The sequence below is a fragment of the Trichosurus vulpecula genome, chromosome 5, assembly GCF_011100635.1.
Source record: "Trichosurus vulpecula isolate mTriVul1 chromosome 5, mTriVul1.pri, whole genome shotgun sequence".
NCBI classification, from domain to species: Eukaryota; Metazoa; Chordata; class Mammalia; order Diprotodontia; family Phalangeridae; genus Trichosurus; species Trichosurus vulpecula.
Window position 1 is genome coordinate 95,908,908 of NC_050577.1, and position 13,892 is coordinate 95,922,799.

Below are 13,892 nucleotides of genomic sequence, written 5' to 3' on the forward strand. Positions count from 1 at the left end.
AGGGAGAATAATATAGGTTGTTTCCAGTATTCTCTTGGCACTGTTAAGTTAGTCCTTCATTTGGGAAAATATGGTTTGCTTTAATATGCAGGTATAACAGATAACTCCTTGTAAACCCCAGTATTATTCCAAGCTTTGGAAAAATCAAAATGGTTTCTTCTAACAAACTTTGTTTTTTTTTCTAGTAGATAATTCTCTGAGTCACCTGCCTTGCTTTATTTCAGAAATCTATACCAACATGCTGATATTCAATGAATATTTAGCAAAAGAGTTATCAGGGAAAATGGTCAACGACCAGGGAAAACTACTTGGCTTCTCTACCACTCTAGCTTACAGGTTTATTATTTTAAGTTAATGTGGTGAAGCCAAATAATGCCCTACTAAGTGGGGGCTTATTTTGCTAAGTGGTGAGATATCTGGCACATTTCCCCAGTTTTCTAAATTTGTTTTCTCTCTGGCCTACCTGTCGGTGATTTTCTGCTGGCTTAATTCATACCCTTCTTCATTAGGTAAGATTTTTTTCATCCAAATTGTAAAATTTTTAAAGTCTGCAATTTTTTAAAGTTCCCCATTTTCTCTAATCCTCCCTTCCTACATTTCAGGCCTCTTACTTCCAGGTCATGGGCATCAAGTCAGAGATAACTGTTTTTCTTATGCAAATATGAAAAAAAAGGTATGCATTCATTACACGAGAACATTCCACAAAACGGTGAAAGAAGGTGGCTCACACATGGCTAAAGACCTAAAGAAAGTCAGTCTAGGTTTAGACAATTTTCAGTGCAACTAAATAACTGAGCACTTGTTATGTATAAGGCACTGTGTTATTTTCATATTATTAGCACTGTGTAAAACTTTGTTGAATTGAATGCTGAGGCTGCTAGGTGATGAAGTGAATAGTGCTGGGCCTAATGTCAGGAAGACCTGAGTTCAAATCTAGCCCCAGATACTAGCCATGTGATTCTGGGCAAGTCTTAACTTCGATCTGCCTCTGTTTCTTCAACTGTAAAATGGGGGTGATAATAGCACCTATCTCCCAGGGTTGTTGTGAGGATCAAATGAGATCATATTTGTAAAGTGCTGGGACACAGTAGGCACTACATAAAAACTTAATTCCTTCCCTTCCCCCAGTTTGTTCGATGAAATCATCTAAATGTAATTACTGGAGAATTAGCTGGATTACTGAGTGCAAATTTCCTCAACTTCTATTATGAAGCCTCCTAGGAAGGAGCTGATGGTAATACATGGTAATACTGGGAGACTAGTCAATTTAGTCCTTAGGAAAATAATGCAGATTTTGTCCATTGATGGCACTGGTGAGCCTCAGCTGGTGTTTTTTTGTGGATCTATAAGCCTGTATAAATGTTACATTCCAAAATGTTTTCCCTAGAGGCCTTGAAACCTTGAAATCCTTAGGTTTTGGGCTCCCACTTTTTGGCTCAAGGCCAAGATTAGCAATCTATGGTACTCAAGCTAAAGTGGCATGGTTAGAGTCAGTTACATGAAAAATTGTTAAGTAGCTATATTTTCCCCCTGGAGCCTCCTTACCCCCCTTTTCCTAAGAATTACCTACTTCCCCCAATATCAGATTTTTATTCTAAGTTGGTTGCTAATTACTTCTAAGATGTGTACTAACAACAGCTTTGTACCTAAAAAGGAAGATCAATAACAGAAAAGCCTTCCTTTTTATGTAATAAACCCTAACTCTGCCAGACAGACCACTAAGAGAAGTTGGGAACCAGTTGGTAACAGCCGGGAGCGATGGCACACTCCACCCTTCCGTTGTCAGGGAGTAAATGATTGAAGATTTGCAAACCCTTATGACAGATTCCCAACATGTGAGTTAAGGTATGGAAGGCTTGTTCAAATTCAAATATATTATTTAATTAAACCATCATCAGTCTATAAGACCTTAGGTGGAAAAATAAACAGAATCGCAGAATCTCAAATTTGAAAGTTAGATGAGAAGACCCCTGGTTCAACCCCAAAAGGAAGCCCCTCTATAGCATCCTGTACCAGTAATCAAGATTCTGCCTGAAGACCTCCCCAAATGGGGTTAACTATTATCTCCTGAGACAGCCCAATCCACTTTGGGAAAGCACTAATAGGAAGCTCTTGCTTTACATTGAACCTGATCTGCTTCCCTACAAATGACTGCTCCTAGCTTTGTCCTCTGGTGCCAAGCCAAGCAAACCCAAACTCTCTTCTACATAGTAGCACTTGAAATACTTGACAGTAGCTCTTAGGTCCCCTTAAATCTTCTCTTCTTCAGGCTAAACACCCATGTTAATTTGACTGATCCTCTTATTATATGGTAAGATGACCACTTCCCATACTGTCCTGGTCATCCTCTGCTGAACATGCTCCAGTATGACAATATCCTTTACCAATCTCATCATCTAGCTGAGCCCTTAGAGACTAAGCCAGATGATAGATAAATATGGATCAGTAAAGAGGACCAGGAGGGTTCCCTGGCATGGAGTACTCCTTGAAGGCAGTCTTGTAAAGGGCATCAAAGGAAGACCTGTGCTCACCAGTCTAGCGGTCCAAGCTTGATCAGCTCCAAGCTGATGGAATTATTTGCCATGTTGCTGAACTGCTGATCCCAGCCAGGGCAAGCAAAAAAATGTTCACTGCTGTGAATGTTTCTTTGGTGCTTCTTTAGGTCATGCATCCGAGTGAAGGGACGCCCACACTCGGGGCAGGGGATGGGCCGTTTACTACCTGGTACACGCTGGTGCACACGCAGGTGCTTCTTCAAGCCCTGTTTTTGGGCAAAGTGATGCCCACACTGAGGGCAGAGGAAGGGGTGCTCACCAGTGTGCACACGCTGGTGCTTCTTCAAGTCTTGCTTTTGGGAAAAATGATGCCCACATTCAGAACAAGGGAATGGCCGCTCACCACTATGCACACGTTGGTGCCTTTTAAGATCCTGCTTTTGGGCAAACTGGCGCCCACACTCAGGGCAAGGAAAGGGGCGCTCCCCACTGTGTACATGTTGGTGTTTCTTGAGGTCCTGCTTTTGGGAGAAGGAGCGCCCACACTCTGAGCAGGCAAAGGGGCGCTCCCCACTGTGCAAATGCTGGTGCTTCTTGAGGTATTGTTTCTGGGTAAAGCAGCGCCCACATTCTGGGCAGGGAAAGGGGCGCTCATTTCTATGCACCCACTGGTGTTTCCTCAGGTACTGCTTCTGGGCAAAACAGCGCCCACACTCAGGGCAGGGGAAGGGACGCTCCTTGCTATGCACCCACTGGTGGGTCATCAGGGCTGACTTCTGCCGGAAGCACTTCCCACATTCGGGGCAGGGGAAAGGCCGTTCCTTTGTGTGAACACGTTTGTGCACCTTAAGCTCATGACGCCTCTTGAAGTGTTTTCCACATTCAGGACAATGGTGAGGTTTCAGGGAAAGCTCATTCTCAGAAGCTAATTCCTGGTTTTGTATCTTCTCCATGAGAGCTCTCTCACCTGGAGAAAGGCTATGCAAGACTCCATTACCTCTCTTGTTGCCACTGGGCTCAGTCCTCATCAAATTGTCCATCTGTCCAGAGGACAGGAGATTTGTTTCTTGAGACTTGTGGCTGGGGGGCTGAGAACTTGTTTCACCTTGTTCTCCTGGGAAATCCCCACTTAATTGCTGTTTCCTAGGATTTTCTTTCCTAGGAGGCTTCCTGACCCCAACACCTATAAGAGAGGGGAAAAAAGTCAGTATTCCCTCGCGGCTTCTAATAAGGAACTATGGAAAGGGAATTGTTCATAGCACATAGTATTAGGACTGAAAAGGATCTTTGAGGTCAACCAAAGTCACACAGAAGTGGCGAAAGTGGGACCCAAGCAGTGGTGTACAAATTGGAGCCAACAGTTAAATGTTCCTTGTGAGCGTAGCAAATGCTACAAGTTAGGACTTTATTTTTTTGTTTTGTTACTTGTCTTCTAAGTTTAACAAAGTGACAGAGAAAATGTTAATAATGCAGATTAAACTTAAAAGTGTGTCATAGGTGCATTTTTTCCCCCTGGAGACCTGGTTGTTAAACATTTACCAGCACACCACTGGATCCAAATCTTCTGACTACAACCAACAGCAATACTTATCTGATGTGCTGCAGAACAGGAACAGTCTAAGTCACCACCATGCGGGGACTTAGTATTATGTAAATGTGAGCGCTCAATCCATGACACTTGCTGGCTGAGTTCCTGGCCAAAGTCAGTCACCTCAAAAGAGCATGGAGGAAAATCCTTACCCAAGTATGAGCTTTCCGAGTTACCTCTTCTCAACAAGTTCTGCTGATCTTCCCAGGTTTCAAAGGCCTGTCCCAACGTAGTGAATAGCTCCGGCAGGGTTCCCAACCTGCCTGCTGGAAGAAGCCAACAAAATTCTCAGTATGTGGTTCTATCCTGCCAAAGCTTACTTCCCACAAACATCTGCTCTCTCAGCTAGCTATGCTGAGGCCAACCATCGCCCAACCTAGCTGTAACTGATGTCAGGTTAAGAACAAGAGGTACGTCTAAAACTCTGTGCATGTGCATCAACACATCCACTTTGACATCACAGGAGTGGGAAACCTGCGGCCTCGAGGCCACGTGTGGCCCTCTAGGTCCTCAAGTGCAGCCCTCTGACTGAATCCAAACTTCACAGAACAAATCCCCTCAGTCAAAGGGCCACACTTGAGGACCTAGAGGGCCACACGTGGCCTTGAGGCCTCAGGTTCTCCACCCCTGGGATTCAACCCCAAAACCTTGGGAACAGCCCTCACTCACACCGAGTCCCCACCCCTGCTCTAGTACCTTGGTTTCCAAGAGTTCACCCTAGTCCGGTTCTTACCAATTCAACCCTTAGGATCTCCTTTCTCATGCCCTTCCCCCACCTAAATCTGTTCCTTTAGTTCACACCCCTGGGGACCTTACACAGATTTTCTTGCCTCCTAAACGATATGAATCGAAATGATTCTCTTCACTAAAAGTCTCTTACCGGCCTATCACAGCTATTTCTCACAATGTCTCCGAATAAGACACTGAGAAAAGTGAAAGAAATGTTCTCCACCCTTCTTGAAACTGAATCTTCCCCACAGGTAAATAAATGAAAAAATCAAGACTCACCAGGGCTCAAAGAGCTCAAGGTCTCGTAGTTGTCTTTCATCACATCCCAGTACAGCTGCTGTTGCCAGGCAGCCAACATCTCCCACTCTTCCTGAGAGAAAGTGACGGCCACATCCTCGAACGTGAGGAAGACCTGAAACCACCGTCACACGGCGTCTTATCCAGTCTTTCCGGGCTCCCCTAAACACCCATAGTCAGTTTAGGATCCCTGTGACTCTTTCTTTCTCCTCGTTCCCTACTAAGCACGTCTGTGGCAGAGAACCCCGACAAGGCCACTGTCTATCTGGGAAGGCCCTTCCTCCCTAGCGCACAAGCACAGAGTAGTTTATTTATTTACATAATCGGCGATTGTATCAGACTGACAGCCTTAGGCAGTGAGATATAGGATAGATCATCTTCAATTCACCAGTAGGGCAACATGATGACGAGCTGGTCCAGGGTCTCAAGAGTGCATTTGTGGAGCGCTTTAAGGTTTGCAAAGCACTTTACAAAGACTTATCCTTGCAACAACCCTATGGGGCAGGTCTTATTACTCTCCTCATTTTATAGGTGAGTAAACTGAGGCACAAACAAGTCAAGTGATTTGCCCAGGGTCACACAGCTGGCGAGCGTCTGAAGCCAAATTAGAACTCATATCTTCCTTTGACTCCAGGCCCGGAGCTCTATCCATTGTGGCCCCAGCCACCTCTCAAGAAATAGAACACCCCTGGTCACTAATGTCACTAGTGTGCTAGGATTCGGCCAGCTAAATAATAGATTGGCCTGTCAGCCCTGTCCAGAAAGAGGGCTTCTAAAGTGGCCCCAAAACCTTGAGAGGAGCCCTCCCTCATACCCTGAGTCCCCAACAAGCTCTGGTTTGGGGCTTTGTCACGTCCAAGGCGGCACAGTGGAGAGAGCGCTGGGCCTGGAATGAGGAAGAACTGAATTCACATCTGACCTCAGACACCTACTAGTTGTGTGAACCTGAGCAAATCACTTAACCTCTCTCTGCCTCAGTTTCCTCAGCTGTAAAATGGGGATAAATAATAATAGCACCTAATTGTCAGGATGGTCGTGAGGATCAAATAAGACAAACTTGTAAAATGCAAACCTTAGAGTGCTCTGTAAATGCTAGCTACTATAATAATTTTAATTACTGCCTGATATAATAAACCTCTCCATTCCCTAATACACCTTTCACACTGCCCCCCAAGCGAGCTTCCGCTGCTTCTTCCGTGGCTCCTCCTTTGTCTGCTCAATCCCAGTGATGGCACTCAAGAGCCCACAACGTGACCCCCACTTACCTCCCTCTCTCTCTTTCCATACTATTCTCCTTCACATACTTATACTGCACCCCAGCCAAATTGTACATTCAGCCACCCCCCGTTTTTTATCTTGCTTTCTCCTTCCTCCACATCTTTGCTCACAATATCCCCACCTAGAAAGGGCTCCCAGCTCCCCTGTCCTATCTCTACCTCACTTCAAGGCCCAACTCACCCTCCAGCCCCTGCCCCCGCCCCACAAGCTGGAAACCTCTCCCTCCTCAAATCTCTCCAAACTTTGTTTTGACCTCCCTGTTTTTCATTGTGCCCTGCATTACAGTCATTTATATACATATCTCTCCCTTTCCCCTACTAGATCATAAGTTCTTTGAGGACAGAGACCATGTCTTATTTTATCTTTTTCTCTTCAGCATCGTAGTGCTTTTAACATAGTAGGAGCTGCATATTTGTTAAATTGAATAGAATTGGATCCCCAAAACTGTGAATGTGTCTGTCTGTGCAGAATATATCAACCCTGGCCTTGTCCTTCAGAGTTTAGGAGTGATGCAGGCTAATTCACAAGGATATACACCCACTTTGGACATATAGCCTGTACACAAGCACACACAATCGCGGAGATACATACCCATACATGTTTATAACAAAGTCATAGGCACAGTCACAGTTGAACACTTCTACAGAGTTGTAAACGCACAATCCCTTTTTTGCCTCAACAGAGAGACAAAAATAAATATAGAGGGCTGTCCTCAGAGACCCACAAGGAAATGAGGTACAGGTTAAATCACATGTTCCTCCATCTCCCCATTTTGGAAAAATATTCATAGAGATAAAATCTAGTTAATACAAACCTTAAAGTCAGCCTTTATGGGAAAAATAAATCACGAAGGGCAACAAAAACATGAACATGAAAGGAAGAGTACCATTCCTTTGTTTTTGATAACAGGGGTGTGGGACATGGGCATGGGGTAGGAATCTGAAAGAATAGAGGTTTATGTTAAACCTTTGTTTTTAAAGTACTAGTTGTCTAAATCACCATCTTTTCTACTACCTACTTTTCAAATCTATGAGTCACCACCTAAATAGCTCCTTTATAGCATGGGGAACGATAGTGGTGGGGTCTCCAAAGCAGAGGGAACAGGGAAATCCCTCCAATTTCCTGGCCCCAGGGAGGGTTCTGGTCACTCTCATGCACAACTGGAAAATCACCTAGACACATTCATTCAACAAACATTCAGTACAGAGCCAGGCCTTCAGCCGCATCTCACCCAGAGCCACATCCAGTTGGTGGGTCGGTCGGTCGGTCAGTCACCCAGACACAAACCCACAGAGCCCACCACTTTCTCTTTTACACTTGCCTCCCAGAGGGTCTCTCCACCCCTCAGTGCCCCAGCGTAATTCAAGGGGCCTACCTGAGCTGCCTTGACCTTGGCCATGGCCCAGGCAGGAGCTGCCTCCTTCTGTTGCCTCTAGAGAGGTAGAACTACACTTGTGAGATAATGACTCCTTTTAAGAACCCTGCCTAGAAGAAATCCAAGAACTACCTTCCCCCTCCTTCCTTCCTGGGCTCTGATAGAGTAGAGATAAAGGGGAAAAGGAAGCTGAAAGTGGGATAGGGAGGGGCGGGATACAGTTCCTGGGACTATTGCGCATGCCTATATCTACTTTTCCATTTCACTAGGGCTGGAAAGGGGAGGGAGCAAGCCAGAGGGGATAGGCATGGACAGCGGAAGGGAAAGCGAGGGAGAAGGGACAAAAGAAGAGGGGGAAGCTAAAGAGCCTTCCTTACGGTACAAATAGCCTTTGGGCCAAAGAAAGGGCCCACTGTTCCCTTCCTCCTTTCCTCTGGGTACCCCGCACATAATAAAGGGCTCGATAAATATCCAATCATATTAATTAAGAGGTTCTGTTTCCTACAGTGTCACATCACTGAATCACATAGCTTAGTGCCTGGTCTTGAAGAGAAGCTGCTTGGGGTTGCTCTGGGTAACCGAAAAGCAGAGCTCCAAACCAACAGGGAGTACAGGTGGACAGAATGTTAGAAAACCACTCAAGGTTTCTGGAAATAGAGATGGACCATAAGATCATGGGCTCTATGTACTGGCATTGCACAGAGGGTTAGTCAGGAATTCCCTGGGCAAGCTGCCTCACCTCTCTAAAACTTAGTTTCAGTTCTAATATTCTATGACCCCATGATTTTTTTAGCCCTTCAACGCTGCCCTAATGGCAGCACTTAACCCTAGAGAAAGAGCCCATAGAAGTCCGTTCAACTTCTTCTCTCTGTGCCCCAGTACTAGGCCATTCAGCCCATTTCGAATTCCCTCCTTCTATTGCATTCCCTCTGAAGAAGCTTCTTCCTTTGACTTAGTGAGAGGTAAAAGTAGAACTACCTTCTCTGAAAATTTGGAATAATAGCAGATATCCTTACCTAATGAGAACACCTTAGTCCAGAGTCTCACCTTCAGTTTTCACGTTCAAAAAAGAAGTTAAATGTCCAGGGTCACACAACTAGTGAATAAATATCCGAGGCCAGATTTGAATTCAGATCTTTCTGACTTCAAGGTCAGTGCTCTATCCTCTATAATAACTAGCTGCCCCGAAGATACACTAGAACCATTTTCAATAAATACAAGAGTGATGCAAGGATTCCCACTCTTGCCAGTATTATTTGAAATAGTTCTGGAAGTGCTGGTAATAATAATATGACAAAGGACTTAAAGGAATAAAAGATAGGTAAAGAGGAAATAAAAGACCCTGTTTGCTGATATGATGGTTTAGTTGGAAAACCCCAGGGAATCAGCAAAGATGCTAATTGAGACAATTAATAGCTCCAACAAAGTTGCAGGCTTAAAAATCAATAGCATTTCTATGTGATAATAACAAAACATAAGAAACAATAATAGAAAAAGAAATCTCATTCCAAATAATTACAAATGCATAACATATGTGGGTATCAACCTCCCAAAGTACTCAAAAATTTGTATAGGTTCAATTATAAAGTGCTCCTTAAAGAAATAAAGAACAACTTAAATAGCCAGAGGAATATTCAGTGCTCATGACTAGGCTGTGCCAAAATAGTAAAAATGACAATACAACCAAAATTAATTGATGCTTTTAATGCTATATCAATCAAATTACCAAGGAGATATTTTACAGAACCAGATAAAATAACAAAATTCACCTGGAAAAACAAAAGACCTAGAATATCAAGGGAAATTATGAAAAGAAGTAAGGATGAAGGGAGAATAGCAATTCCAGACCTCAAATGACATTTTAAAGCAGCAGTCAGCAGAACTATCTGGCATTGGTTAAAGAATAGAGACATCAATGGCAGAGACTTGACATGGGAGATTTAGAAAGAATAGAACTCAATAACCCAGCATTGGACAAAGTGGAAAACATAAATTATCTATAGAAAAACTTCCTATTTGATAAAAACTACTGAGAAAACTGGAAAGCAGTCTGGCAAAAACTGGGCTCAGACCAACACATTATACCACACTCCACAATACATTTTAAATAGATACATGACATTAATATTAATGATTATACAATTAAAAAATTAGGAGACAAACATTATCTATTTCTCACAGCTATGGGTAGGAAATGTAATCTTAGCCAACAAGAGATGGAGGCAATTGCAAAAGATAAAATAGATAACTTTGATGACTTGAAACTGAAAAGCTTCTGCACAGACAATATTAATGCATCTGGGATAAAAAAAGGAAGTGGTCAAATGGAAAAAAATCTTTGTATCAAATTTCTCTTGATAAGGGTTTGCTATACAAGATTCACAAATAATTAATAAGTATATATAAACAGAATAGCCATTCCCCAACAGATAAACAGTCAAAAGATAAGAAGTCAAAAGGTCAAAATAGGTCAAAAGAAGAGTAGCTAAGTATTCACAACCACCTGAAATAAATTCTCCAAATCACTAATAATAGGAAAAATGCAGATCCAAACAACTCTGAGGCTTTACCTCACACCCTGAAAAGTGGCAAAAATTACAAAAAATGACAACAATCAGTGTTGGAGGGGCTGTAAAAAGATAGGTACACTAATACATTGTTATTGGACCTATGAAATGGTGTAACCAATTTTAGAAAGCAATTTGAAATTACACAAATAAAGTGATTAAAATACCCATATCTTTTGAGTCAGAGACTACATTATTAGGGTTATTCCCCAAGAAAGCTATAGACATGAAAAAAGTCCCCATATCTGCCAAAATATTTATAGTAGCACTTTTTGTAATAGCTAAGAATCAGAAACAAAGTAGGCGCTCATCAACTGGAGAATGGCTAAACAAATTTTGGTATGGATATCATGAAATAGTACTGTGCTGTAAGAAATAAAAGTGTGATGAATACAGAGAAGCATGGAAAGATCTACAGGAACTAATATAGAATGAAGTAAGCAGAGCCAAGAAAGCAATCAATGTACATAGTAACTACAACAAAGTAAATACAACAACACACCAAAAAATTAAAAGTAAATATAACAAAATCATAAAGCTCAACTGGGACTCAGATGAAGAGATATGAGAAGACATTCCACACTGAACATGTTTTCAGGCTTTTTCAATGTGTCGATAAGTTGTGTAGACTTTTTTCCCATCTCCTTCCAAAAAATACTATTTTTCATATAAAATGGCTCTCTGGATGAGGAATAAGGAGGGGCACATAGGATACAATGATAATGTAAGAAACAGAAAATGTCATTAAAAATTTAGTTTAAAAAAAAATTATACCAGAAGGCATAAGGAAGTTGTAACTAAACAGATGGATAGGTCTTTGGAGAAGCAAATAAAGCAGGTGGTGGAGTTTGGTTTTATCATGTGCCCAAAAGCAAGAAAAAAACTATTTCATAGTATACTTGGTCATTTCACTTTGCCGTGGTATTAGTGAGCATAAACAAAAATACCACCACAAAGAGCATTAATTTTTGCGCTCCAAATGTTTGTGTTCCAGAGAACGAAGAGATTGAGAAGTTCTACACAAAAACTTGATAAGGTCCCTCAGACCAAGGCAACATATATCTGATAATATGGTGACTTGAATGCAAAGGTATGCACAGGGAAGGGATTACAAAAAACGTGTTTGAAAATATGCTTCAGGATTTAGGAACAAAAGAAGCCCAGAGGTGTTCAATGACTTGTCCTAAGTCTGGGCTTAATTTAACAAATTTTTATTAAGCCACTACCATGTGAAAGAAAAACGTTGTGATAGGTACTACAGAGACAAAGACAAGAATGAAACATCTTTCAAGCCTGGATATCATGAATACATTCTTTACAAAGAAACCTGAAAGGCACTGGACATGGTGAGCACCAGACAACACAGCAACAACGAAAAAAAAAGAAATTAACTATGTCCTAACAGTCAGGAAGCCAGTAATTACTGATGAAGGAATCAATTTAAAATCAGCTGTCAGTGTGCTGTCATATCATCAACTATTTAGAGCAAAGGTCAAAACAGCACCAAATTAGAAGAAAGGATGAAGGTGAGATGAGAAGACACTGTCGGTAATTACAAAAGCCCCATCCTTCTCTATTTAAACAAATTATTGATGCTGAAAAAATGGGAAATGGATCACGGAAAAGGTGATTGATTTTTATTGTTATTAGTTCTTACCTAAATGTACCTGATATAAGTCAGTCTCCAAGAGAAAGAGGCCAAACGAACAGAGACTGGTGTAGCCAGCAAACATTTGTTCTTTTTGTCAAGCAAAGAGAGACGCAAAGGCAACTCTGGTTTAGAGTAAAAACTCAATTGTAAAACATTACAGAGGGGCAGCTAGGTGGCGCAGTCAGTAGAGCACCGGCCCTGAAGTCAGGAGGACCTGAGTTCAAATCCGGCCTCAGACACTTGACACATGTACTAGCTGTGTGACCTTGGGCAAGTCACTTAACCCCAATTGCCCTGCCCCCCCCCCCCCAAAAAAAACATTACAGAGTAGGAAGGCACCACTGTAACCTCAGAGGAAAGCAGTAATGTTAATCTGGAAGAATTTGCCCAGATAAACCCAATCGTCCCTAGTACATAAAATTGGGTGAAGGACAACAAACTGACAGAAAATGCAACAGGTTACCACATTTACTCGGGCTCTTCAGTCACATTACACTTCTTTCTCAAAGGGGCAGGGCCTCTAGTTTGGAAAACTGCCTTAGAGAAAAAGGAAAGGAACTATTTTCTAAATAACCATAAGCGTTTCGCACAGATGTTCAGACTACAACGCCGGCAGATGGCTTTGAATTGAATCTTCTAGAAATAGTGGGCAAGGCAAAGAAAACTGCTACTTTGGATCCTCTCTCCTCCTCTTCTCAGCCTCGTCCTTCGCCCTCAGAGACCTCTGGGACACCCACGGCCTTGTCTTCACCAAACAAGAAAAGTAGGCTCGGCTCCCCACCAAACTAGGGTATTCAGGTGCAGGCCACCATAGGGCTGTTCATGACTAGGTTCCGAGAAATGCAACAGTAGCAGCATTATATAATAATGATGACCTTTATAAAGCACAGCTCTTGATACTTTTAAAATCTATTACCATCCCCATCTATCATCGCACGTGCTCCTCACAACAACCCTGAGATGGGAAGGGCAGGAATTGAGAAACGAAGCCCAGAGACGGTCGATGCCTTGAGCAAAGTCTGGGCTTAACTCGACAAACATTAATTAAGCAACTAGCGAGTGGAAGCAAGGCTGATGATGAGAAAATGGGAGTCCGATAGTCCCTAACGGTGAGGTGAAGGAACTAGAGCAAGCACTCAAAAGTTAACAAGTAGAATGGGCAGAATTTGAACCCCGGCGCGCCTTGCAGAGGGGATCCCAAAGGTTGAGCTAGATGACCTAGATTCGCTAAGTCGGAGGACCTAGGCTGGGGTCCTGATACTATTATTCGACAGCTGCGTAACTACGGATTCGGGCGGGGCAGTCAGTCCTTAGAGTTCTTGTCAGTCCGTGAGCTATATTAAATTAGTACAGCACTGCACGTCACGTGCCCAACAGCTGGGCTATCTTGAAGACTAACGGGGCAGGCCCGTGTGTAGGACGGGTGCGGGGGTACAGGGCACTGGCCGTCACTGCTGCCCCCGCGCATCTGCCCGCTAATGGAGCGCGGCTTGCCGGGAGATTTGAGGCTGCCCCTTTTCCCCCTCGAGAGCCACTGGCTAAAGCAGCGCTGCATGCTGGGAGATTGGGGGCCTTTCTGTAACCAGCGGGAAGCCATCAGTGAAGCACAGCGGGGCACCCTGGGAGAGGTAACTTCGGGAGGAAGTGGTCAAACCACAGAGACCGAGCCCGTGATCATACCGACAGCTAAGATTCCTCTACAGGGGAAAAAGGAGGGGGAAGTTGAGAGGAAGAAAAACGGAGTCCTGGTCGGAGGGAAAAACTCAGAGGAGAGACGTCGATGTGACGTCACTTCCTCTGAAGTGGAAACGGAAGTGCTCTAGCGGAAGGAGCGGTTGCTAGGGGCCCGTTACTTAGGCAACAACGGTCGAGTGTTTATGAGAGGCTGCTGGCGCTGGCGACGCAGCGGGGA

The 13,892-nt window shown here is 43.3% G+C and overlaps 1 protein-coding gene across 2 annotated transcripts; it reads right to left on the reverse strand.

The window, feature by feature from the left end:
* Positions 1 to 1,874: 1,874 nt before the first annotated feature.
* LOC118849969 (zinc finger protein OZF-like) lies at positions 1,875 to 7,916 on the reverse strand. 2 transcript variants are annotated; one of them, XM_036759094.1, is made up of 4 exons: positions 7,763 to 7,916; positions 5,092 to 5,224; positions 4,236 to 4,346; positions 1,875 to 3,678 (listed from the first exon to the last, which is right to left on the reverse strand). In XM_036759094.1, exons 1-4 carry the CDS (start codon positions 7,784 to 7,786, stop codon positions 2,528 to 2,530), a joined length of 1,419 nt encoding a protein of 472 aa, XP_036614989.1. In that variant the 5' UTR covers positions 7,787 to 7,916; the 3' UTR covers positions 1,875 to 2,527. The 2 variants fall into 2 exon arrangements, with proteins under 2 accessions (XP_036614989.1, XP_036614988.1); XM_036759093.1 differs by having other exon boundaries at positions 4,236 to 4,349.
* Between the last annotated feature and the right edge of the window lie 5,976 nt (positions 7,917 to 13,892).

Excerpts from the sequence above, each read along its gene's own strand:
- LOC118849969 (XM_036759093.1), bottom strand. The coding sequence starts at position 7,786 with ATGGCCAAGGTCAAGGCAGCTCAG. Across the intron at positions 5,225-7,762 it reads CCAAGGTCAAGGCAGCTCAG|GTCTTCCTCACGTTCGAGGA; the intron begins GTAGGCCCCTTG and ends CGGTGGTTTCAG. Across the intron at positions 3,679-4,235 it reads CTCGGAAAGCTCATACTTGG|GTGTTGGGGTCAGGAAGCCT; the intron begins GTAAGGATTTTC and ends CCTCTCTTATAG.